The sequence below is a fragment of the Trichosurus vulpecula genome, chromosome 4 (genome assembly GCF_011100635.1).
Source record: "Trichosurus vulpecula isolate mTriVul1 chromosome 4, mTriVul1.pri, whole genome shotgun sequence".
NCBI lineage: Eukaryota > Metazoa > Chordata > Mammalia > Diprotodontia > Phalangeridae > Trichosurus > Trichosurus vulpecula.
Window position 1 is genome coordinate 64,893,782 of NC_050576.1, and position 23,268 is coordinate 64,917,049.

A 23,268-nucleotide genomic window follows, 5' to 3' on the forward strand; every position below is an offset into this window, starting at 1 on the left:
AAATTTCAATTTGACATAATCAAAATTATCCATTTTGCATTTTGTAATGCTCTCTATCTCTTGTTGGGTTATGAATTCTTTTCTTTTCCATAAACCTGATAAATAGACTATTCCTTGCTCTCCCAAATTACTTATAGTATCGGCCTTTACTCCTAAATCATGAACCCATTTTGACTTTATTTTGGTATATGGTGTAAGATATTGGTCTATGCTCAGTTTCTACCCTACCATTTTCCAATTTTCCCAACAGTTTTTGTGAAATAGTGAGTTATTAGCCCAGAAGCTGGCCTCTTTGGGTTTATCAAAGAGTAGATTGCTATAGTTGTTGATTTCACCTACTTGTGTACCTATCCTATTCCACTGATCCACACCCCTGTTTCTTAACCAGTACCAGGCAGTTTTGATGACTGCTGCTGTGTAGTACAGTTTAATATCTGGTGTGGCTAAGCCACCATCTCTAGCATGTCTTTTCATTAATATCCTAGATACTCTGGGCCTCTTGTTTTTCCAAATGAATTTTGTTATTATTTTGTCCAGCTCAGTAAAAAAAAAATTTGGTAGTTCGATTGGTATAGCACTGAATAGATAGATTAATTTAGGTAAAATTGTCATTTTTATTATATTAGCTCGGCCTAACCATGAGCAACTGATATTTCTCCATTTATTTAGATCTGATTTTATTCGTGTGAAAAGTGTTTCATAGTTATGTTCATATAGGCCCTGGGTTTGTCTTGGCAAATAGACTCCCAAATATTTTATAGTGCCTTCAGTAGCTTTGAATGGAATTTCTCTTTCTATCTCTTGCTGTTGGGCTTTGTCAGTAATGTATAGGAATGCTGAGGATTTATGTGGGTTTATTTTATATCCTGCAACTTTGCTAAAGTTGTTTATTATTTCAAGTAGTTTTTTACTTGATTCTCTAGGATTCTCTAGATAAATCATCATATCATCTGCAAAAAGTGATAATTTAGTTTCTTCTTTTCCTATTCTAATTCCTTCAATTTCTTTTTCTTCTCTTATTGCTACAGCTAATGTTTCTAGTACCAAATTGAATAATAGGGGTGATAATGGACATCCTTGCTTCACCCCTGATCTTATTGGGAATGCATCTAGTTTATCCCCATTACAAATAATGCTTGTCGATGGTTTTAGGTAGATGCTATTTATAATTTTGAGGAAGGTTCCACTTATTCCTATGCTTTCTAGTGTTTTTAATAGGAATGGGTGTTGTACTTTATCAAAGGCTTTTTCTGCGTCTATTGAGATGATCATATGGTTTCTGCTAGTTTTGTTGTTGATATGGTCAATTATGCTAATAGTTTTCCTAATATTGAACCAGCCTTGCATTCCTGGAATAAATCCCACCTGGTCATAGTGTATTATTCTTGTAATGAGTTGCTGCAATCTTTTTGCTAATATTTTATTTAAAATTTTTGCATCAATATTCACTAGGGAAATTGGTGTAAAATTTTCTTTCTCTGTTTTGACTCTACCTGGTTTGGGTATTAGTACCATATTTGTGTCATAAAAAGAATTTAGTATGACTCCTTCTTCACCTATTTTCCCAAATAGTCTACAAAGTATTGGAATTAGTTGTTCTTTAAATGTTTGATAGAATTCACATGTAAAACCATCTGGCCCTGGAGATTTTTTCCTAGGGAGTTCGTTGATGGCATGCTCAATTTCTTTTTCTGATATGGGGTCATTAAGAAATTTCACTTCCTTCTCTGTTAGCCTGGGCAGCTTATGTTTTTGTAGATATTCATCCATATCTCTAAGGTTGTCAAATTTATGGGAATACAGTTGGGCAAAATAATTCCTAATTATTGTTTTGATTTCCTCTTCATTAGAGATGACCTCACCCTTTTCATTTTTGATACTGGTAATTTGATTTTCTTCTTTCTTTTTTTTAATCAAATTGGCTAAAGGTTTATCAATTTTATTGGTTTTTTCATAAAACCAGCTCTTTGTTTTATTTATTAATTCAATAGTTTTCTTGGTTTCAATTTTATTAATCTCTCCTTTGATTTTCAGTATTTCTAATTTGGTATTTAATTGGGGGTTTTTAATTTGCTCTTTTTCTAGCTTTTTCAGCTGTATGCCCAGATCATTGATCTCCTCTTTCCCTATTTTATTCATGTAGGCATTTAGAGATATAAAACTTCCCCTAAGAACTGCTTTTGCTGCATCCCATAAGTTTTGGTATGTTGTTTTATTATTGTCATTCTCTTGAATGAAGTAATTAATTGTTTCTCTGATTTGTTCTTTGGCCCACTCATTCTTTAGAATTAAATTATTTAGTTTCCAATTAGTTTTGAGCTTATTTTTCCATGGTTCTTTATTAAAAATGATTCTTATTGCATCATGATCTGAAAAGGATGCTTCTACTACTTTTGCTTTTCTGCACTGGATTGTGAGGTTTTTATGCCCTAGTACATGGTCAGTTTTTGAGTATGTGCCATGTACTTTTGAGAAGAAAGTATATTCCTTTTTATCCCCATTCAGTTTTCTCCAGAGGTCTATCATATGTGCCTTTTCTAAAATTCTGTTCACCTCCTTAACTTTTTTCTTATTTATTTTGAGGTTAGATTTATCAAGTTCAGAAAGGGGGAGGTTGAGGTCTCCCAATATTATAGCTTTGCTGTCTATTTCTTCCTGTAACTCCCTTAACCTCTCCTCTAAGAATTTGTACACCTTACCACTTGGTGCATATATGTTAAGCAATGATATTGCTTCATTGTTTATGGTGCCTTTTAGCAAGATATAATGTCCTTCCTTATCTCTTTTAATTAAATCTATCTTTACTTTTGCTTTGTCTGAGATTAGGATTGCTACACCTGCTTTTTTTACTTTAGCTGAGGCCCAATATATTTTACTCCAGCCTTTTACCTTTACCCTATGTGTATCCCCCTGTTTCAAGTGCGTTTCTTGTAAGCAGCGTATTGTAGGATTATGGTTTTTAATCCATTCTGCTATCTGCTTCTGTTTTATGAGAATGTTCATCCCCTGCACGTTCAGAGTTATGATTTCTATCTGTGTCTTTTTCTCCATCTTAATTCCCCCTGTTTATACTTTTATTTCTCCCTTTCCCCTTCTCCTCCTCCTCGACAAAGTTTTGCTTTTGACCGCCACCTTCCTCAGTTTACCCTCCCTCTTTATTCCCCTCCCTTATCTTACCGTTTCCCACTTGTTACTTCTCCTCTCCCTTCTGACCACCCCCTCCCTTTTTCCCCCCTTCCCCTCCTACTTCCCGTAGGACAAGTTAGATTTCTAAGCTTTTCAGGGTATGTTATTCCCTTCTTGAACTAGATCAGATGAGAGTAAAGCTCAAATACTGCTCTTCTCCCTTCCTTCTTGCCCTCTACTATAATATGTTTTTGTGTCACTTCATTTGGTGTAATTTACCCTTTTCTACTACCTCCTTACCGCTTCTCTCATACTCCTCCCTTTATATCTCTTACTTATATTTTATATCTTTACATCAGTTATTTTATACAGGCATTCACAACCTATGTATAGCCCTTTCAATTGTCATAATAGGTGTACCATTCTCAAGACTGACTTATATATGTATGTATATATATATATATATATATATATATATATATATATAACATACATAAGATGATATAATCCCACATAAAGATGTAAACAACCTGCCCTTATTGGTTAATAAGGTTTGTGGGGTTTTTCCCCCTGGTTACCTTTTTATGTCTCTCTTGAGTTTTGTATTTGGAGATCAAATTTTCCATTGAGTTCTGGCCTTTTCATCAGGAAGGTCTGGAATTCCCTTATTTCATTGAATGTACATCGCCTTGCCTAAAAAAATTATGCTTAGTTTTGCTGGGTAGCTGATCCTTGGTTGTAGTCCCAGCTCCTTTGCCCTTTGGAATATCATATTCCAATTTCTCCTGTCTTTTAATGTGGAAGCTGAGAGATCATGCGTGATCCTAACTGTAGTTCCACAATATTTGAATTGCTTTTTTTTGGCTGCTTGCAGTATTTTCTCCTTGAGTTTATAGTTCTGAAATTTGGCTATAATATTTCTTGGTGTTTTCAGTTTGGGATCTCTCTCAGGGGGTGATCGGTGAATTCTTTCAATGACGATTTTGCCCTATGGTTCTAGGACCTCTGGGCAGTTGTCTTTGATAATTTCTTCGAAGATACTGTCAAGGCTCTTTTTTTCATCATGGATTTCCGGTAGATCAATAACTCTTAAATTGTCTCTCCTGGATCTATTTTCCAGGTCAGTTGTTTTGCCAATCAGATATTTCACATTATTTTCTATTTTTTCATTCTTTACATTTTGTTTTACTACTTCTTGGTGCCTCATAGATTCATTAGCTTCCACTTGCCCAACTCTAATTTTTAATGAGTTAGTGTTTTCATTTTGCTTTTGAGTCTCCTTTTCCAATTGGTTGATTTTGCCTCTCAGGGTGTGATTTTCTTTCTCTAGATTCTGAATCTCCGTATCCATTTCGCCAATCTTATTCTTTAGGGACTTTTCCATTTTTTCCATGTTTTCTTTTACCTCCCTAATTTGGTTTTTAAAATCCTCCTTTAGCTCTTCCAGCAATGCTTTTTGGGCAGGAGATAGAACTTGTTCCAATACCATGTAAATTATCCTCAGAAATTAAAAAAGAAAGCACTTTACCAGATCCCTTTTATGAGATAAACATTGTCCTAATGCTATTGCCTTTTCTTTGAGTTTATCTCCAACTTATCCTGTGTGTACACATACATATAAACAAACATACATATTGTCTGTACACAGTTGTTTGCATGTTGTTCTCCCCTCCCCATCAGACTATCAGCCCCTTGAGGGCAGGACTATTTTAGCCTTTCTTTGTATCCTAGCACTTACCATCATGACTGACCCAGGGTAAGTGCTTAACAAATGGTCTAGACACAAGAGCACAAAAAACAGATGACAAGCAGAATGTACTGAAGCTCCTGACATAAGGAGACAAATTTAGCTTGATAGATGTCACTGTGCCTGCCTGGCTGGTATGAGACCCATGAATGGAATATAGCCCAGAAAGGTTACACTTCACTTGGAAAAACAGGGGAGTTTGGGGGTAGGGGGTGGAAAGGAAGGGAAACAGCCTTACATATATTTTTAAAATATATCATTTTTTTATCTATAAAATGAGGTACTCCCCCTCTTTCCTGACTCTTGAAAGCTATAACTCCTTCAAGGTGATAACCACCTAGAAGAACTTTTCCTGATTCTCTTATCTGTTAATCTCCTCCCTCCAAAAATATTGGTCTATCTATATGTCTTTTATGTATCTGTTTGTTTATTTATTGTGTACATGCCATCTTCATTTCCTCCAATAGAATATAAGCTCCATGAGGATAAGTGTAATTTCATTTTTTGTCTTATATTGCTAGAATCTGTTATGGTACCTAGCACATAGTAGGCATTTCATAATTGCTTATTGAATTAATTTGAATGAATTGTCTCTAAGGGCCCTTCTAAATCTAATCTAAGATCAAGAATATGATCATATAAGGATACATAAGACCTAAAAGGGAGAAATGTGGCAGAGAACATTGGGATAATGACAAGGGTGGCAGAAATAGAAGCAGGCATAATCAACAGTCCATTGGACAAAAAGAAGAAAAAGTGGGAGGCACACATTTTATTGCACATACATACATCACCAGATACAGGAGTGCTGTAGCAAAAACTAGGTTAACAGGCAATATCCCACAGACATTTATTTTTTAAAGCAGGAAGGAAACCTATAATGCCTTCTGCTTTGTGATTCTTCCTTCTCAATTTTCCTCTCTCCCTATGTTGTTCCACTATTCCATTTTCTTTTTACTCTAAGGAGAATTTGAAAAATAAACCAGAACAAATGCTCCTCCCGCCTTCTAAATAGTTTGAATGATCCTGGATATACTGCTGCAAAAAGAAGCTGATCCTGTCAGATCTGTATTCTATAGGTCTGAGAAGTTGGGGCTTTTGTTCGTTCCTCCTTCAATCAAGAACTGATTTGAGATACATTCCTTTATTCATTTCTTTATTTCTTAGTTATATCTGGTGGATGACTCATAGGGCCATGAATTTAGACATGGGAGGGATCTTAGAAACCATCCAGTCTTATTGACCCAAAGTCCCACAACTGAAAACTGGCAGAGCCAAGTTTCAGAACCGAATTTTCTGAACCTGAATCTAGCCTTCTTTTGACTGTTCCATTCTGGTCCCTGGCTCACCTATGTGACTTACCATCCCAGTGCCATCCAACAATGACAGCCCTGGATTCCTAGGGATGTGCCCATGTGATCAGCATGTCAATCCATAAAGTCTCATCAGAGCCCTGTCCCTCCCACCTATAAAAACAACACAGATCCCCAAAGCAAAAAAGTAGATGGAGACAGCACCGAGTTCTTGTGTTAGGATTGACATTTGCACAGGGCTGCAAGGGCTATATCACAGCAGACAGCAGTTTTAGGGGTGGCAGTAGTCAAGTGAGAAGGGAAACATGAAGGAGGAAACAGGATGTGATTTTTTTTATTAATTGATTTATTTATTTTAAAATTTCAACATTCACTTCAAGGAGTTTTAAATTTTCTCACCCTCCCTTCCCCCTACCTCTCCATGATGGCCTGCAAATAAATATAGGCTCTAAATATACATTCCTATTAAACATTTTTTCACATTAGTCATATTGTATAGAAGAATTATAACAAATGAGAAAAACCACGAGAAAGAAAAAGAATCCAAAACATAAAAAATAAAAGAAAATAGTGTGCTCAACTTTGCATTCAGACTCCATAGTTCTTTCTCTGGATGTGGACAGCATTTTCCATCATGAGTCATTTGAATAGTTTTAGGTTCTTGCATTTCTGAGAAGAGCTATGTCTATCAAAGTCAGTCATCACACAATTTGGCTGTTGCTGTGTACAGTGTTCTCCTGGTCCTGCTCATTTCACTCAGCCTCAGTTCGTATAAGTCTTTCTAGGTTTTTCTGATGTTCTGCTGTTAATCATTTCTCGTAGCACAATAATATTCCATTACATTCATATACCACAATTTGTTCAGTCATTCCTTAATTGATGGGCATCCCCTCAGTTTCCAATTCTTGGACACCACAAAGAGAGCTGTTATAAATATTTTTGTACACATGAGTCCTTTTCCCATTTTTAAGATCACTTTATGGATACAGCCCTAGAAGCGGTATTGCTGGGTTAAATGGTACGCACACTCTTATAGCCATTTGGGCATAGTTCCAAATTGCTCTCCAGAATGGTTGGATCATCTCACAGCTCCACCAACAATAAATTAGTGTTCTCACTTTTCCATATTTTCTTCAACATTTATCATTTTCCCATTTTGTCATGTTAGCCAATCTGATAGGTGTGATGTGGTGCCTAAGAGATGTTTTGATTCGAATTTCTCTGATCAATAGTGATTTAGAACATTTTTTCATATGGCTATAGATAGCGTTAATTTCTTCCTCTGAAAACTGCCTGTCCAGATCCTTTGACCATTTATCGATTGGGACAATGTGATTTTTTGAAAGGGCTATGTAATGATTCTGGAAGAAACAAGGGCTATCATTCTGGTTCTGCAAACAAGCAGGCTTGTGACTTTGGACTTGACCATTTCGGCTTCAGTTCTCACCCAACAAGTGAGTTGTTGCACTAGATGCTCTCCCAGTTCCCTTCCATTCTCTACTGATGAATCCCGGAAGGTGAGGGGGGAGTAGCATGATCCCAGGTTTCAAGATTACACATACTTCCAAACCCAGTTTGCACTTTTAGCAAAAACTGTTATCCTCCAGAATTGGCGTAACATTGCCACCGCTCCAGATAAGAAGCATAAAAGGGAAAAGCATAGGATTAAGCCAGTGTCCAAGGCATGGTTTTCTCAGACGCATAAAAAGAGAGAAGTTGTAGATGATGCAAATTGGTTACATCTTTAGATCTCCATAATAATTTTTCTTGTTTTGCTGGAAAAGCTAAGGATAGGGTGGAGCATTTCTATTTATGCAAAGGATTTATTCTAGGAAAAGAGGTTCCAACAGAAGGAACAACTGAAAAACTCTTCTTGATCCTTGCCTGACAAGAGACCATGGTCAAGCAAGTTGCGATTATCGGAGCTGGTGTGAGTGGCCTCACCTCCATCAAATGCTGTTTGGAAGAGGGGCTGGAGCCCACCTGCTTTGAAAGGAGTGGTGACATTGGAGGCCTATGGCAATTCACAGTAAGTGATATTTCCTTAACTCTTCTATTAAGTATGCTGACCAGCAACTACCTGGCAAGATGACCTTGGTCACTTTACCTCTCTGGCCCTCAGTTTCCCAGTCTATAACTTGAGAGGATTCACTCAGATAATCTCCACGTTCTTTCCCCGTCTATCTGAGGAATTGTTACGTAACATATGAGATCAACCCAGTGGGAGAATTCTATTGGTGCTAGGGTAGGATATTCATAGCTGGCATTTATGTAGTGCTCTAAGGTTTACAAAGGACTTTGTATATCTTAATCTCATTTGATCCTCACAACAACCCTGTGGAGGCAGATGCTATTATTATCCCTATTTTCCAGAAAAGAGGTGGAGGGAGATCAAGTGACTTACCCAGGAGTTCTACAGCCCATCCTTTCACATAGAATTCCCTCTTTATTCAACCTTGACCTATGATTTCATCAATAAGGGTAACTCCTAATGAGGAAGCTCCCTCTACAGCAGGTCAGTTCCGTGATTTAGAGAAAGTTGCCTAAGGCACTGAGAAGTTAAATTACTTTACCATGATCACACAGACAAGTCTATGTCAGATATGGGAGTGAAAACCATACCTTCGTGACTCTGGGGACCTTCACCATGCTTTCTTTCTCTCTCACAGTTGCAGGTAGGTAAATTTCACTGAAGGTGGTATTTCTCCCCATATTATGTTAAATATAGACTTGTTGAGAGTTTTAATTACTGAAGGATAATAACAATTTCTTCTTTGTGATGTTCTACAGGAATATGTTGAAGAAGGCAGGGCTAGCCTTTATAATTCTGTTGTTACTAACAGCAGCAAAGAGATGACCTGTTACTCAGATTTTCCTTTCCCAGATGATTTTCCAAACTTTATGCCACACTCAAAATTTTTGGAATATCTCAAGATGTATGCAAACAAGTTCAACCTTCTGAAATGTATCCAATTCAAGGTATGTCACTAGCAGTTGTTGCTTGGTAGAAGTATACTTTACACACATCTTCTTTTGTTGCTTTCTATCTGAGACTCAAGTTGTGTGCTTCAGATTGAATGATTGGCAAAGATCAGTGCTAATTGGAAGGATTCCATCATCCCCTGGGGGCTGTTCAGTTAACCTGTGAAGTGAAATATGTATTCATGCCATATAACCCACATGTAGAAACCTGTCAATGTGTGGCTTTTATCTGAATGGCCACAGGGTATACTCCAGATAGAATAATGGTATCTAACACAGTCCTATACCCACAATTCCTGGGTCTCTATTTTTGTTGCCTGGAAAGCAGGACTCCTTGAAGGGGATGGGGAGGAATAATACTTGCACACTCTGGATTCTTTTTTCCAGACCGTTGTCTGCAATGTGAAAAAATGTCCAGATTTCTCTACCTCTGGCCAGTGGGAGGTAACCACTGAATGTGAAGGGAAGAAAGAGTCAGCCATATTTGATGCTGTCATGGTCTGCACTGGTTATTTCACTGACCCATTTTTGCCACTAGATACTTTACCAGGTATAGTATTGTCTTCAAAGTCCCTGTATTTTATTAAATTATCTTTTTTATTGATGTGTCTGGTTTTGGATTTTTTTTTTGAGAAAAATCACTGTGTTATACTATGCTGATGTACCCCGAAAGGCCTGTCATGGGCCGTCTTTTCTTCTTATTCTCTGTCTCTTGGTGATCTGATCAAGTGTAGGGGGCTTAATTAGCCTCTCTCTTCAGATGACTCAGAGATGTGTATATCTGTTGTTAGTATTTCTTTCTCCTGAGTGCCAGTCCCACATCACAAAATGTCTATCGCACATTTCAAAATAGATTACTCTAGGCCTTTCTAATTCAAAATGTCCAAAATAGAACTCCTTGTATCATCCATCTTTCCTTCCATAGTTCTTTCAGTCACCCAAGTTCACAATCTATCTCATCCTTGATATCTCATTCCCCATCACTCTATATATCCAAGCAGCTGCCAGATCATTTCATTCCTCTTCAACATCTCTTGCATCTGTGCCCTCTTCTACACTCATCCAGCCATCACCCTATTTCAGATCTTTATCACCTTTCCCCAGCCTACTACAATAGCCTCCTGATGCATCTCCATCCTCCACATCACTGCCATAGTGATATTCCCAAAGCGTAGGTCTGGCCATATGGCTTCTCTATGCAATAAATTCCAGTGGCTTCCTGTTCCCACTGTGGTAAAATCTCTTGTCATTTAAAGTCCTTCACCGCATGATTCCAATCAGCTTTTCCAGCCTTATTCTACATCACTCCATTTCGCACATCCTATGGTCCAGCCAAATTGGTTTTCCTACTCTGTCTCACACAAGACTGATTTCACTGACATGTGGATGAAACCTTCCATATCTATTTTCTCTCACCCATCAGAACATAATCTACTTGGGAGGAAGGACCATCTTACTTTCAGATTTGTATCCCCACTGCTTGCTTTTCACATAGGAAGTATTCACAAATGTTTTATGCATCCATTCAAGACACTCCAACTCTCATCTCTGCATCTTTGCACAGACTATATCCTATGCATAAAAAAACTCTACTTTCAGTGCTGCCTCTTAAAATCTCCACTTTCCTACAAAGTTTCACTCAAGTGCAATCTTCTATAGGAGCCTTTTCCTGATTTCTTCCAGATACTAGTGTCATCTCCCCCCAAATTCCTTTGTATTTATTTTTAGAAACCTTATATATCCTTATATATATATATATATATATATATATATATATATATATATATATATATATATACATGTCATCTCCCCTGAATGAATATAAGATCCTTGAAAGGAGGGACTGTGTCATTTTTATCTTTATCCTCAAAACCTTTACTCTGCCTGACATATAATAGGTGATTAATTGATGTACTGATTGATTGATCACTATTACTTCCTGATAAACCCCTCTCCCCACAAATCTTCCTTTGTCAATCATTCAATAAATATTTATTAAGTTCCTACTATGTGGCAGACACTGTATTAAGTGACAGTAACACATTAGAATTATATACCACAGTTTGCTTTGAAAAAAGTCAGTTCCTGCCTTCAGGGAGCTTACATTCTAATGGGGGACAACACACAAAAAGGAGTTGAAAAGGGGAAAGGTGAAGGGTGAAGAAGGTTCCTTATTTGTGGGATGATGGAGATGTCAAAGAAGTCTCAGATTTTCCTAGGGCATGGTAAAAAAAAGTCAGAGAAATGTTAAAAACAGAAAAAGGTACATGAAACAGACCATATCCAGGCAGGAAATACATTTCACCATCAGTCTTCTGGGACCAAGGTTGGTCATTACATTCATCTGAATTCTGATGTCTTTCAATGCTATTTTCCTTTGTATTATTGTGGTCATTCAGTATATTCACCCCTTATGTCTGCTTTCTTTGCTCTGAGTAAGTTCATTCATTCAAAAAGTATTTTCTATGCACCTACTAAGAGCCATGGAGCATGGGAGATATGAAGTCTTCCTTAACATTCCTTTTTAATGTCACAAAACACTGCTATGAATAGTTCCCTAATTCAGGGAAATGTTACAAATATTTCTGTGAATATATATTTTATGGCACAGTGTGTGGAATGTAATATGTCTTTGTTTCATTCTTGATTCTTAGGAAAATTAGTCAGGTCACAAAAGGGACAGGATTGTAGGCATAAGCACCTACTTGGGTGTTTGTGTTTTAATGGTATATTGTGCGTGTTTATGCTTTTCAAAATCACTTTTGTCAAATCACTTTGCAAACCTGAAAATGTTTGATTTTATATCTTTATCAAGCCATTCTTTGTAGACTTCCTCTTATTCATCAATTCGTGTTATCCAAATGCAAGGTATGCAGGGCAGTTATCATCGTCCTGATTATACAGGGAAACGGAGCCCAATGTCATATGTGGTTGCTTTGGTAAACTGGAATTTGGACTTGACTGAAGTATAAACATTGTATGGGAAAGAGCTCTGAATTTGGAGTAAGAAGACTTGGGTTTGAATCTCAGACGTTCTAGTTAATATCTATATGACCCTGGATAAAGTCACTTCATCTATATGGGCCTTGGTTGTCTCATCTGTAAAATGACTTTGGACTAATTATCAATCAAGGAACCACACATTTCTACATTCTAGGATCTAATCCTACATTCTAAAGGCTTGATATATGGGATTTATTTCAAATCCTTTATGACTATGAGTTTGCCAAATTACAATAGGACCTTGATAAAGCCACAAGGCATGTTACACAAACTCTTTCTTTTTAACATTTGGGTTTTTTAAAAATTATGAATTCCCAAATCTATCCCTCTCCTGTTCCTCCCTATGATGGTAAGCAGGCAGATATAAATTATATGTATGCAATCATGCAAAACATTTCCACATTAGTCATTTCATACAAGAAGACTCAAATAAAAGAAAAAGAATGAAAGAAAATGAACACTAGCATGCTCCAATTTATATTCAAACAATATCACTTCCTTGTCTAGAGGCAGATAGTGTGCTTCATCATTGCTGTTTTGGGATTTTCTTAAATCATTGTATTGCTGAGAATAGCTATACCATTCACAGTTTTTCATTAAACAATATTGCTGATACTGTGTACAGTATTCTGGTTCTGTTCGCTTCACTTGGCATCAGTTCATGTAAGTCTTTCCAGGTTTTTCTGAAACCATGCTGCTTGTCATTTCATATACCACAATAATATTCCATTACAATCCTATACCCCAGCTTGTTTAGCCATTCCCCAATTGATGGGCATCCCTTTGATTTCCAATTCCTAGCCACCACAGAAACAGCTGACAAGCTCTTTCCAGATCTTCTCTCAACATATGGCTGGCTGATGAAGTGTTCATTTCCTACATAGCAGAAATATATCTGATTGTGTAACAACAGCTCCAAAAATTATTTTCCAGCAACTATACCTTTTTGGTTTGGTGCTTTATGGTCCATTGACTTTGGTATTAAATAACCAAGCTAAGGTATTTATATTACCAGCTGATTTCAGCCCGAAGGGAAGATAACCATCCCATATCACTGAGCCAATTGAAACTAAATAATAATCTATTATCCTAAAGGTAATACAGGATGAAGGGCCTGATACAGAAAGCCAGTAGTTTTGGATGGAGTTTCAGGCAGTCTACAAATCAAGCCTGACTTGAATCAATGTCTCCATGAGTAAATATCATACCAATAAATTTAATGCTTATGATCCATTTCCTTGCCAGCTATGAATAGTAACAGCTGACATCTATTCATGTTTAAAATTATTGTCACACTCTGGGTCCAGCAGGCTAGGCATTTCACAGAGGATTTGTGTGTGGGAATGGAGTAATGAGTTTCCATGAGTCCCCCGTCCCCTAAAAGCTCCTGGTTGCCCTGAAAATAAACCCAGGTTCAAGAACAAAAGTAGGACTAAGCCTTCTATCTTAGTTCCTTTATTACAAATGCCTGCCTTTATTGTACCTTCCTACTAACAGGAAAATCTCTGGTCTTTGTTTAATGCTGCCAACAACAGACCTCATCAATGTCCTTGCATGAGTCTATAATACAGTTAAGTTTAAAGACAGACACGCAGCATTCTTGCAAATAGGATAGAATTCCATTATCTCTCTTTGGCTCAGTTGCCTTACCTTGACATTAAGTCAAATGCAATCCCCATATGCAATCTCCTTAAGAAAGGAGAGAATAAGAAAGAATGTGAAAGAGGGGGACTGAAGGAGCAGCTAGGTAGCTCAGTGGTTGCGGTGCAGGGAATGGCATCAGGAAGATCTGCGTTCAAATCTACCCCTGGACATTTGTTAGCTGTATGACTCTGAGCAAGTCCTTTTTTGCCTTCCTTTCCTCACCTGTAAAATTAGCTGAAGAAGGAAGTGGCTAACCACTCCAAGATGTTTGCCAAGAAAACCCAAATGAGATCACAAAAAGTTGGACATGACTGAAACTACTGAACCACAACAAACAATGCTTTAATAATCACGAATGAGAAAGAACAATGGATTTGGGGAGAAAAGATCTGGTTTTCATTGCTCCACTACTACTTTATTACCTTTATGACCTTGGACAAGACTTTTGGGATATGGTTTCCTCATCTGAAAAATGGACGAGATGATGGATATGGACAAGGTGGACTAAGGCCCCTTCTAGCTCTTAATCCTACAAAGTTCTTTAAGACCAGAAAAGACTTCTTTATGTTAAAACTCTGTGATGGAGACAGTGGTGCAAATTTTATTATCACCACTTCACAGATGAGGAGACTGAGACACAACAATATTAAAGTGACTTGACCAGGGTCATACAAATAGTATCTGAGCCATGATTCAAACCTAAGTCTGACTGCAAACACCATATTTTATCACCACACCACAAGGCCTTAATGAACTAGTGAGCTCATGTTGCTGATTATTTCACAGCATCATAGAATTTCAGAATTAGGAGAGATTCCAATGGCCATCTAGTCTAATGCATTCCCGAACAAATATCTCTACCTTCTCCAGAGGTAGCTGATTCTCCTTTGGGATAGCTCTAATTGTTGGGAAGTTTTACAAGATAGTTTCTTCTTTACAACTTCTAGTTGTCACTAGTCAGTAGTCCTCATCCTCACCCAGACCAAACAGAACAAAACTAATCCCTCTTCTGCATGGTGGCCCTTCAAATACCAATATCTTTCAAGTGAGGCAAAATGTCACTCCAAACTGATGTTATTGCCTGAATGATCGGTTTTAATCAAAGAGCTCATCAAATCCCTCCTTTCCTCTCTTTTGTTTTCCTTTGTAGGTATCAACACCTTTAAAGGTCAGTACTTTCACAGCCGGGAGTACAAGCATCCAGATCTGTTCAAGGATAAGAGAGTCCTTGTGATTGGCATGGGGAACTCTGGTGCAGATATTGCTGTGGAGGCCAGTCGTGTGGCTAAAAATGTATGGACCTGAGACTTACGAACTGTAATTAAAATGTTGTATAAAATGTGCTGATATGCTGAATGTCCTTTTCAAAATGTAGCTCCCCTTCATTATTGATCAATTTCAGAGTTAATTCTGAATGTATTATTTCTCTAGAAAGGAAAGAAGGAGGGAGTGAAGCAGGCAAGGAGGGAGGGAGGGAAGGAAGGAACAAAGGAAGGAAGGAACGAAGGAATGAAGAAACAAAGAAACAAAGAAAGAATAAAGAAAAGGTAATTATCATGACAAGGTTACATAGTGCTTTGAATAATAATAATAATAATAACTGGAATTTAAATAGTGCTTTAAGTTTTGCAAAGAACTTTACAAATATTAACTCTTGTGATCTTCATAGCAACCCTTTGAAGTAAAGGCTAAACAGTTTGTCTATTTGCTTCTAGGTCTGGCTCAGCACCACTGGTGGCACATGGGTATTCAACCGATTTATTAACAATGGGTATCCTTCGGACATGGTCTTTTCTCGATTTCTAAATGTATTAAAAGATTACCTCCCAACGACGGTTGTAAACTGGTTAATTGCCAAAATGGCGAATAGCTGGTTTGATCACACAAACTATGGTTTAGTTCCAGAAAACAGGTAATTCATAGGCTTCTATTTTGTGCTCTCAGAGAGGAGAGACTCCAAATTTCTCAGTAACTTTTGCAAAGGTAGACTGTTGCTTCTGCTGCAAGATATGTGTTTTTTTTTAAACATTTGGAAAGACAGAGTATAGAAACACATCCAAGATTCAATTTGAGCAAGGGACAGATGTGTGGCTTTTGTTCCATTAGTATGGAGAAATTGCATCCTATAGTTTCCATTTGCAGTCTCCTTAATGACCACAAGATACACCCTCAACAAACAATCTCAACTCAATTCAGTAAATAAGAAGGACCTGATTTGTAATAGGTACTTTGGAAAGAAAGAGAGCTGTGACATTAGCCTCTCATGATACTTAGTTTTCTAGAGGGCACATATACAACTACCTATAAAGGCCAGAATAAGATAAATAGGTAGGAGAGGCTACAAAAATTTCATGAGTAATTCGAGGAAAGAAAACTTTCATTTACTGGGGTTCATCTGCTGGAGTGGCAAGATGGAGGAGAATGGGGTGGGTATATTTGGCAAAAGAATTGAGGGAGAGACAAAAATTAACTTGCATTTCTTAAATACCCACAACATGCCAGGCATTGGTGATACAAATTTCTGAGGATATGAAGACAAAAATGAAACAGTCCCAAGACTCAAGGGACTTACATTATATCAGTGGAAAAAACATGCACATAAATAAACACAGAAAGATATATGTATGTGTATATATGTAGGGGTGTATATATAAGAAATTATATGTATATACACACCTATATCATATACAAATGTAATTATATATATATACAAATGTGCATATATGTGTACATATGTATATATACTTAGATGAGAGATTTATTATATATATACACAGACACAGATACAGACACAGACACAGACACAGACACACACACACACACACACACATATATATATATATATATATATATATTTACACATATATACATATCAGAGATCCATGAGCAACCTCAGAAGAAGAGTGCTATGGGAATTATCTCCAGTTATTCTCAGAAGATATGGTGTCAAGAAGATGGATAGAACTAACCAGGAGTCACTGAAATTTGGAAAAAAAACAAAGGACTGCTGAAGGGCAGGCAGAAACCTGAAGGTCCATCTCCTAGGTGTCCTCACTTTCTCTGAATGTTGGTCACACAGTAGCTTATAAGGAGAAGTCATTATCAGAAATTTCTAAATCCTTCCCTACACAATTTCCTTCTCTAAAGCTTGACACCTCATATTCATTGAAAGGGGAGTGTTCCAGAATCAAAGGCATGATCAGAGGGAGGTCAGAGGATAAATGAGGGATATTATTCATTGGTGAACCTCTTCCTTCTCTGTTTTTATTTAGGACTTTCCTAAGAGAACCAGTACTGAATGGTGAGCTCCCAGGGCGCATACTCACTGGGAAGGTGTTGATCAAACCTAGGGTGGAGAAAGTGAAGGAAAATTCTGTGGTGTTTAAGAATACTCCTGAAGAAGAGCCTATTGATATAATTGTCTTGGCCACAGGATATACTTTTTCTTTTCCTTTCCTTGATGAATCTATAGTGAAAGTTGAAAACAATCAGGCTTCTTTGTATAAGTACATATTCCCTGCACATCTGGAAAAACCAACACTGGCTGTCATTGGCCTCATCAAGCCTACAGGATCCTTGAGTTCTACATCAGAAGTACAAGCCCGATGGGTCACACGAGTCCTAAAGGGTATGTAGGTGAAAAACATGAGTGGACAAAGGAGCAAGAGGGCAAAAAGTGAATATGGTTGGAGGGCAGGGTGGTTCTCAAACTTTGTCAAAGTTGAAATGATGGCTGATTAATTTTAGAGACTAGAAATCTTAATAACTCACCAGTTCCTGCTTAAGACAGACTGAAACTCTAAAAGCTGGATTTATATTAGTACTAAGTGAGTCACAAGGTAGTGATGACTTGCATTGTTTCTCTGAATGCCAAGAAAGTAGAGACTACAAAATACAGGCTGTGACTATCTGCACTTATAACCCAGCCCATCAGCTATTTTTGTAAAATTAATGGGTCTAATTACGACACTAAAATGGTGATCTTAGTGAAAATATTTCAGTCAAACTGGTTGCTTGGTACGGCAATATGAGATTTAGGTATGTTTCTAACCATTGATTAAGATGTTGATGTCAGAGTGGAAAAGCTTGCTAAGGGAGTACCCTCAGAGAACTCTCTCTCTCCTTGATACTTGTTATAATGTTTCTCAATGACTTCGATGAAGGCATGGATGGTATACTCAAATATGCCCATGAGACAAAAGTGAGAAGTCACTGTCAGCACACTTGATTGTGAACCAAAACAAAAACATCTTGACAGGCTAGAATGTTGGGACACATCTAACAAGTAAACATTTAATTAAGTGACATTTAAAGTCCTCCAATTGCATTGAAAAATCAATTTCACAAGTGCAAGATGGAGAACATGTGCCTTGAAGCAATTTAGGTAGAAAGACAAGGATTTGGCAGCTTTCATACTACAAACTTAATATGAGTCAACAGTGTGATAGGGCAGCCAAAGAAAAAGTCCCTATGATTCTGGCTTGCATTAAGGAAGCATGACTTCCAGAACAAGAATAGTGATTGTCTAACTGTACTTTGCCATAGTCAAACCATACCTAAAGTGTTGTCCTTACTTCTGGATATCATATTTTACTAAGAACATTGATAGACAGGAGACCATCACAAGGAGGATGATGAGAATGGAGTAGGAGCTTGAGATCCTGCCATATAAGAGTATCTTAAAGGTACTGGGGAGGAGTAGCCTAGCAAAAAGTGGTGTGGAATACACATGGTAATAGTATTTACACTTACAAAAATATATGTATCTGACTTGGCCTCAGAAGACTTTACTAAAAACAATGGGTAAAAGTTGCAAGGAGACATATTTATGCTTGATTTCAGGAAAAATTCTAACAATTAGGACTATCTGCAAATGGAATGACCTGCCTTGAACAGTAATGAGTTCCCACTCATTAGAGGATAACCATTATTCCAGCATACAGCAGATATTTTTGTTGGTATAGTTTGGATTGACTGGCTTATGAAGTGTTTCCTAACTCTGAGATCTGGTGATACAGGACAAACAAATGGTCAATTGACTTAAATTTTACTTTTCCACTGGTTACTTTGACATCATACAAACAAAGACATGGTAAACCTAAGTCAGAAGGATTGCCCTGTGACCTATTAACGACAATTTGCCTTTGTGGAAGGTTCCAATGGCCAGGAACCTAAACCATTGGTTTTGTCACTCTGTCAAGTGCAAGAAAAACAGTGTCCAACCTCACCAATTATAAGTCTTGGTACTTCAAATGGTTTGCCCAGATTTTTAAGAGATCCCTAAAGGAAATCTTTAATTTTATCTTGTAGGCTTAAATAAACTACCACCACCAGAGGCCATGAGAGAAGACATTGACAGAGTGAAAGCAAATAAACCCACTGGGTAGGCTATGTCCTTTGATTACTTTCATATGCAATTTTAATTTGCAATCAGAGTTTTTAAAACTTTTCAGGATTCAGAGTAAAACATTTCCCTAAAGGACCAATGATTGGCATCCTAACCAGAGATGGCAAACAGCAGTGAATTTCAAGCAGGAGGAAAAGGAAGCATCAAGAACTCTGGGAGAGTTTCAGTGCAATCTTTATTAGGAATTGCAGGTGAAAGAGGAAATGGGGGGATCCAGGATGTCATGTCAGTGAGGACCCTAGATAACTACTATCTACCATGTCAAAGAATAGGGATAGAGACTTCACCTGTCACTTAATTGATATAAACAACTCCAAGGTTAGGAAATTCCTTCAACCAATGCAGGTCAGCACCTTCTCTGAAACTTATGGTTTAGAGAGTTATGTAGAGAAGTGAAGAGTTAGGTGATTGCCCCCGGATCATATAGACGGTCAGAGGCAGAAGTTTTAACCAACACCATCGTGGATTTAATGACAGTTCTTTATCCATTATACCATACTGATTCCTATGGACCTAGAATTTCAGAATACTTGACAGTAGAAGGGATGTCAAGAAAATTAACATCATGGTTTGGACTGGGTCCAGCTAGATATAGTGCATTTTCACCAATCTGGACAGCATGGTCCCAGGGTGGCTGTTCCATAGCTGACTGGCCTGTGTCCTCCATTGCATGATTTCTGGAGTTTCTGTTAAGAGATTACAGCAGGAGCAGGAAGGATATTTAAAAGAAAACTAGGATGAAACATTGGGCAGGCTAGAGAGAATTTGACTCTTACCAATTAGAATAGCCCAGCCATAGGGTGGTAGTGTTTTTAAAAGGAGTTGACTTTATAGTTAGGAACAGCAGAAGTATTTTGAGACTAGAAGACATATTAGTTACATGTTAGAATAAAAGAGAAATCATGGATATGATTCTGAATTTTAGGAGGAGAATTTCAGTTTTACCCATAATAAGATGACCTTTCTTTCTTCTTCACTTCTCCTTCACAAAGGTTTGGTATACACTTCAATCAGGTTTTGGAAACAGATTACATCACATACATAGATGAGCTCTTGTCCTTCATCAATGCAAAACCCAACTTGTTATCAATGTTCCTGGTGGACCCACTACTGGCTTTTAAGGTTTTCTTCGGGCCACTTACCCCATACCAGCACCGTCTGACTGGCCCAGGGAAGTGGGATGGAGCCAGGAATGCCATTCTGACCCAGTGGGACCGGACAATCAAGCCAACCAAAACTCGAGTTGTACAAGAGCCTCCAGATACTTTTTCCTACCTCCTCAAAGTCTTCAGCTTTTTGGCTCTACTTGTGGCTATATTCCTTATTTTCTAACAGCTGAAGCCTGTGGTTCCTTAGACCAAATGCACAGGGTAGCAGAGTAATCTCCTAGATCCTCCATCAGAGCAGAGCTTTCCCTCATGTGCCTCATTCTCAGGATAACTAACTTGAGACCTTACTCTTTTCACCTGGAATCCACATTCCCTCTAGAAACTCTGTGAAAGCCCTATATGCCAATAGTCTTCAGGGGGTACTTTTCCCATCCTTGTCCCTCTCCAGCTATGTACTGACCTCTATATTCTACCTACCTATGGGGAGGAAACAATCTGTAATTGGGATCTATGATTATGGTCATTGTTTTCATCTTTATTATCTACATTTAATGCCAGTGGAATAAAATAGTTTTTCCGGATTTTGGTAGCTTCAGAGGACTTGTCAATCTGAGTGTCTACACTTCCTTCTCCTTTGTGAAAACTTGTTAATTCAATTTGTGTACCATAGACAGCCAAAGCTTTATAAATCCTAGGTCTCTATAGAAGTTACATGTTATGCTTTTTACTGAAAAACAATAAAAGAAGCAGTGAACATTTTCACATTTTTAATCTCTTTATTGTTGGGAAGAGGAAGAGAGGATATTAAGAAAGAGGGGAATTGGGGGTGAGGTAGGGAGAGAAGAAAAGGGAGGTAATGTCTAATCAGGACCAACATGAAGAGTAGGCGGATTAAGTGAATATCTAAATGGCACATACATACACACATACACACACAAACACACAGACTGAAGTTTCTCAACCTATATTAAGCTTCTGTGAGCCCCAGCTCAACCAATATGAAATCATTAGTCCTCATAATTTCAGAGTAATTCAGTCCTTCCAATTGGTTTCAAATGAATTCAATGCCCCAGGAAGCCAACAGCCCTACCTCACTGTCATAAGCCCATGTATGTTATGTCACTGGCTATCAAATGAACACTCTCTCTAAGAGCTTCATCTATTGACAATATTCTGAGGTATTAGGGGGAATTTCTGTTCAGATTCCTAACCCCACACAACATTTAGGCTTAGGACTTAAAGAAGAATAATACAATTCTCCATATCTTTTACATAATGGATTTCTAGAACTACTTTTCACCACAAAGTTCAAGCTATCCTTCCCATAACAGACATTATAGACATCATTTATTACTGTGCTAGAGAGTAAGTGGCAAAGAGATACTCAAAGAGGCAAAGCAGGGAGAGAGAAAAAGAAGACAGATTAGGGAAGCAAAAGTAACTGTGCTGTCATAGAACAGAAATTATCTAAATTGGACCTCATATCAATTAGGTCTGCACAAAGTGCACCTTGGTCATTGTACTAGGAAGATCATAGTTTTAGCCCTGGAAGAGAACTGAGAAGTTTTTTAGTCCAATCCTCCTCACTTTACAGATGAAGAAACTGAGGCAAAGTGAGACATTCAAGGTAGTAAATGGCAGAGATAGGATTTGAACCTAGGTTCTCTAAATCCCAAGCTACTGATCTTCCCATTGTGTCATGTTGCATTGGCATTGGTTTAATTGTGCATCTAAAATCAACAAGAAAGATCTTTTTCACGGGACACTCGGTCATTTCATTTTGAAGGGTTTGTGATTAGCACTTGCTAAATGACCATTATGGAGATACTTAGAGGTTATACAAAAGTATTTGTTGCAGGGATTTAGGAAATCAAGAAATACTATCCAAAACTCATTAAGATCCTCTAAATCAAGTGAACGTATTCCTTTGAGGAAGACACAGATCTTATTTCCATTCCTAACCACCTTCCATAGATGTTATGATGGAAACTTGAGTCAGAAATAGCATAGAGCAAAAGACAACCCATAGGACCAGAGAAGGGCAAATGTTACATTTTTCAGATAAGAGAAGTGGGTGAAGTCTGCAAACTTTAGGCCAGTGAGGTTGACTTGATTCCTGAAAAAATTTCAGACCTATTAGTAGAGGAGTGCTGAATAAATATTTAGAAAGGGAAACAAAAATTACTAAGAACCCACATGTCTTCACCAAAAATAGATGTTCCTAGACTAACTTCATTTCCTATTTTTATATTAAACTGGTAGGACAAGGAAATGTTCTAGACATAGTAAACCTATCTTTTAGCAAAAGTGACTAGGCTTCAAAAAGAAAAACACCAGTTCTACCAGCCTGTGAGACACACTAATATGTCAATTAGATAGTTTTTTTTAAAAGGAATCATTTTATGTTATACATTGAGTCAGTTATTTTAAAAGAATGATTTAATATTATACTTTTAGATAGTTCTTTTAAATGAATGGTTTAATATGATACATTTACGTGTAAATAATTATTTAAAAGGAATGATTTAACATTATACATTTAAATTACTGATATAATTTGTTCAGTCCTCTTTCTACTACACCAGAGATGTCAAGCACTCCACTACACAGGCAGCATTATTCCCTAACACCCCCAAGTGGGGCTGAACCAGATTAAAATGTACTTAGTAAATAGTTAACAAAATAAATCAAAGTAAATAAATAAAATCCAAATAAATCAAAACACAAATAATGTTAATGCTATTTGGGTTTCTGGGTCAATATGCCACCAGAAGGTATCCTTACTCATGATTAGTGGTCCCATTTCTATTTCAGTTTGACAGCACTCCACTCCACCTGCCTACTGTATTCTGGAATAAAACAGGGGGCCATCAAACCAATCAAAAGAAGGTATCACAACTCCAAAAAGTTTGTGAATCACTTGTATAAATGGTGTTC

At 37.4% G+C, this 23,268-nt stretch overlaps 1 protein-coding gene across 1 annotated transcript in view; it reads left to right on the forward strand.

The window, feature by feature from the left end:
• The window catches only part of LOC118847463 (dimethylaniline monooxygenase [N-oxide-forming] 1-like), a 31,656-nt gene extending 10,615 nt beyond the window's left edge, over positions 1 to 21,041 (forward strand). The window contains exons 2-10 of the mRNA XM_036755946.1: positions 7,533 to 7,640; positions 8,019 to 8,215; positions 8,977 to 9,165; positions 9,556 to 9,718; positions 14,966 to 15,108; positions 15,531 to 15,727; positions 17,088 to 17,443; positions 19,126 to 19,198; positions 20,215 to 21,041. Of these exons, the coding sequence (XP_036611841.1) occupies positions 8,084 to 8,215; positions 8,977 to 9,165; positions 9,556 to 9,718; positions 14,966 to 15,108; positions 15,531 to 15,727; positions 17,088 to 17,443; positions 19,126 to 19,198; positions 20,215 to 20,554 (1,593 nt within the window). The 5' untranslated portion in view covers positions 7,533 to 7,640; positions 8,019 to 8,083 and the 3' untranslated portion in view covers positions 20,555 to 21,041. The remainder of the gene's footprint in view (positions 1 to 7,532; positions 7,641 to 8,018; positions 8,216 to 8,976; positions 9,166 to 9,555; positions 9,719 to 14,965; positions 15,109 to 15,530; positions 15,728 to 17,087; positions 17,444 to 19,125; positions 19,199 to 20,214) is intronic.
• The last annotated feature ends 2,227 nt before the right edge of the window (positions 21,042 to 23,268 follow it).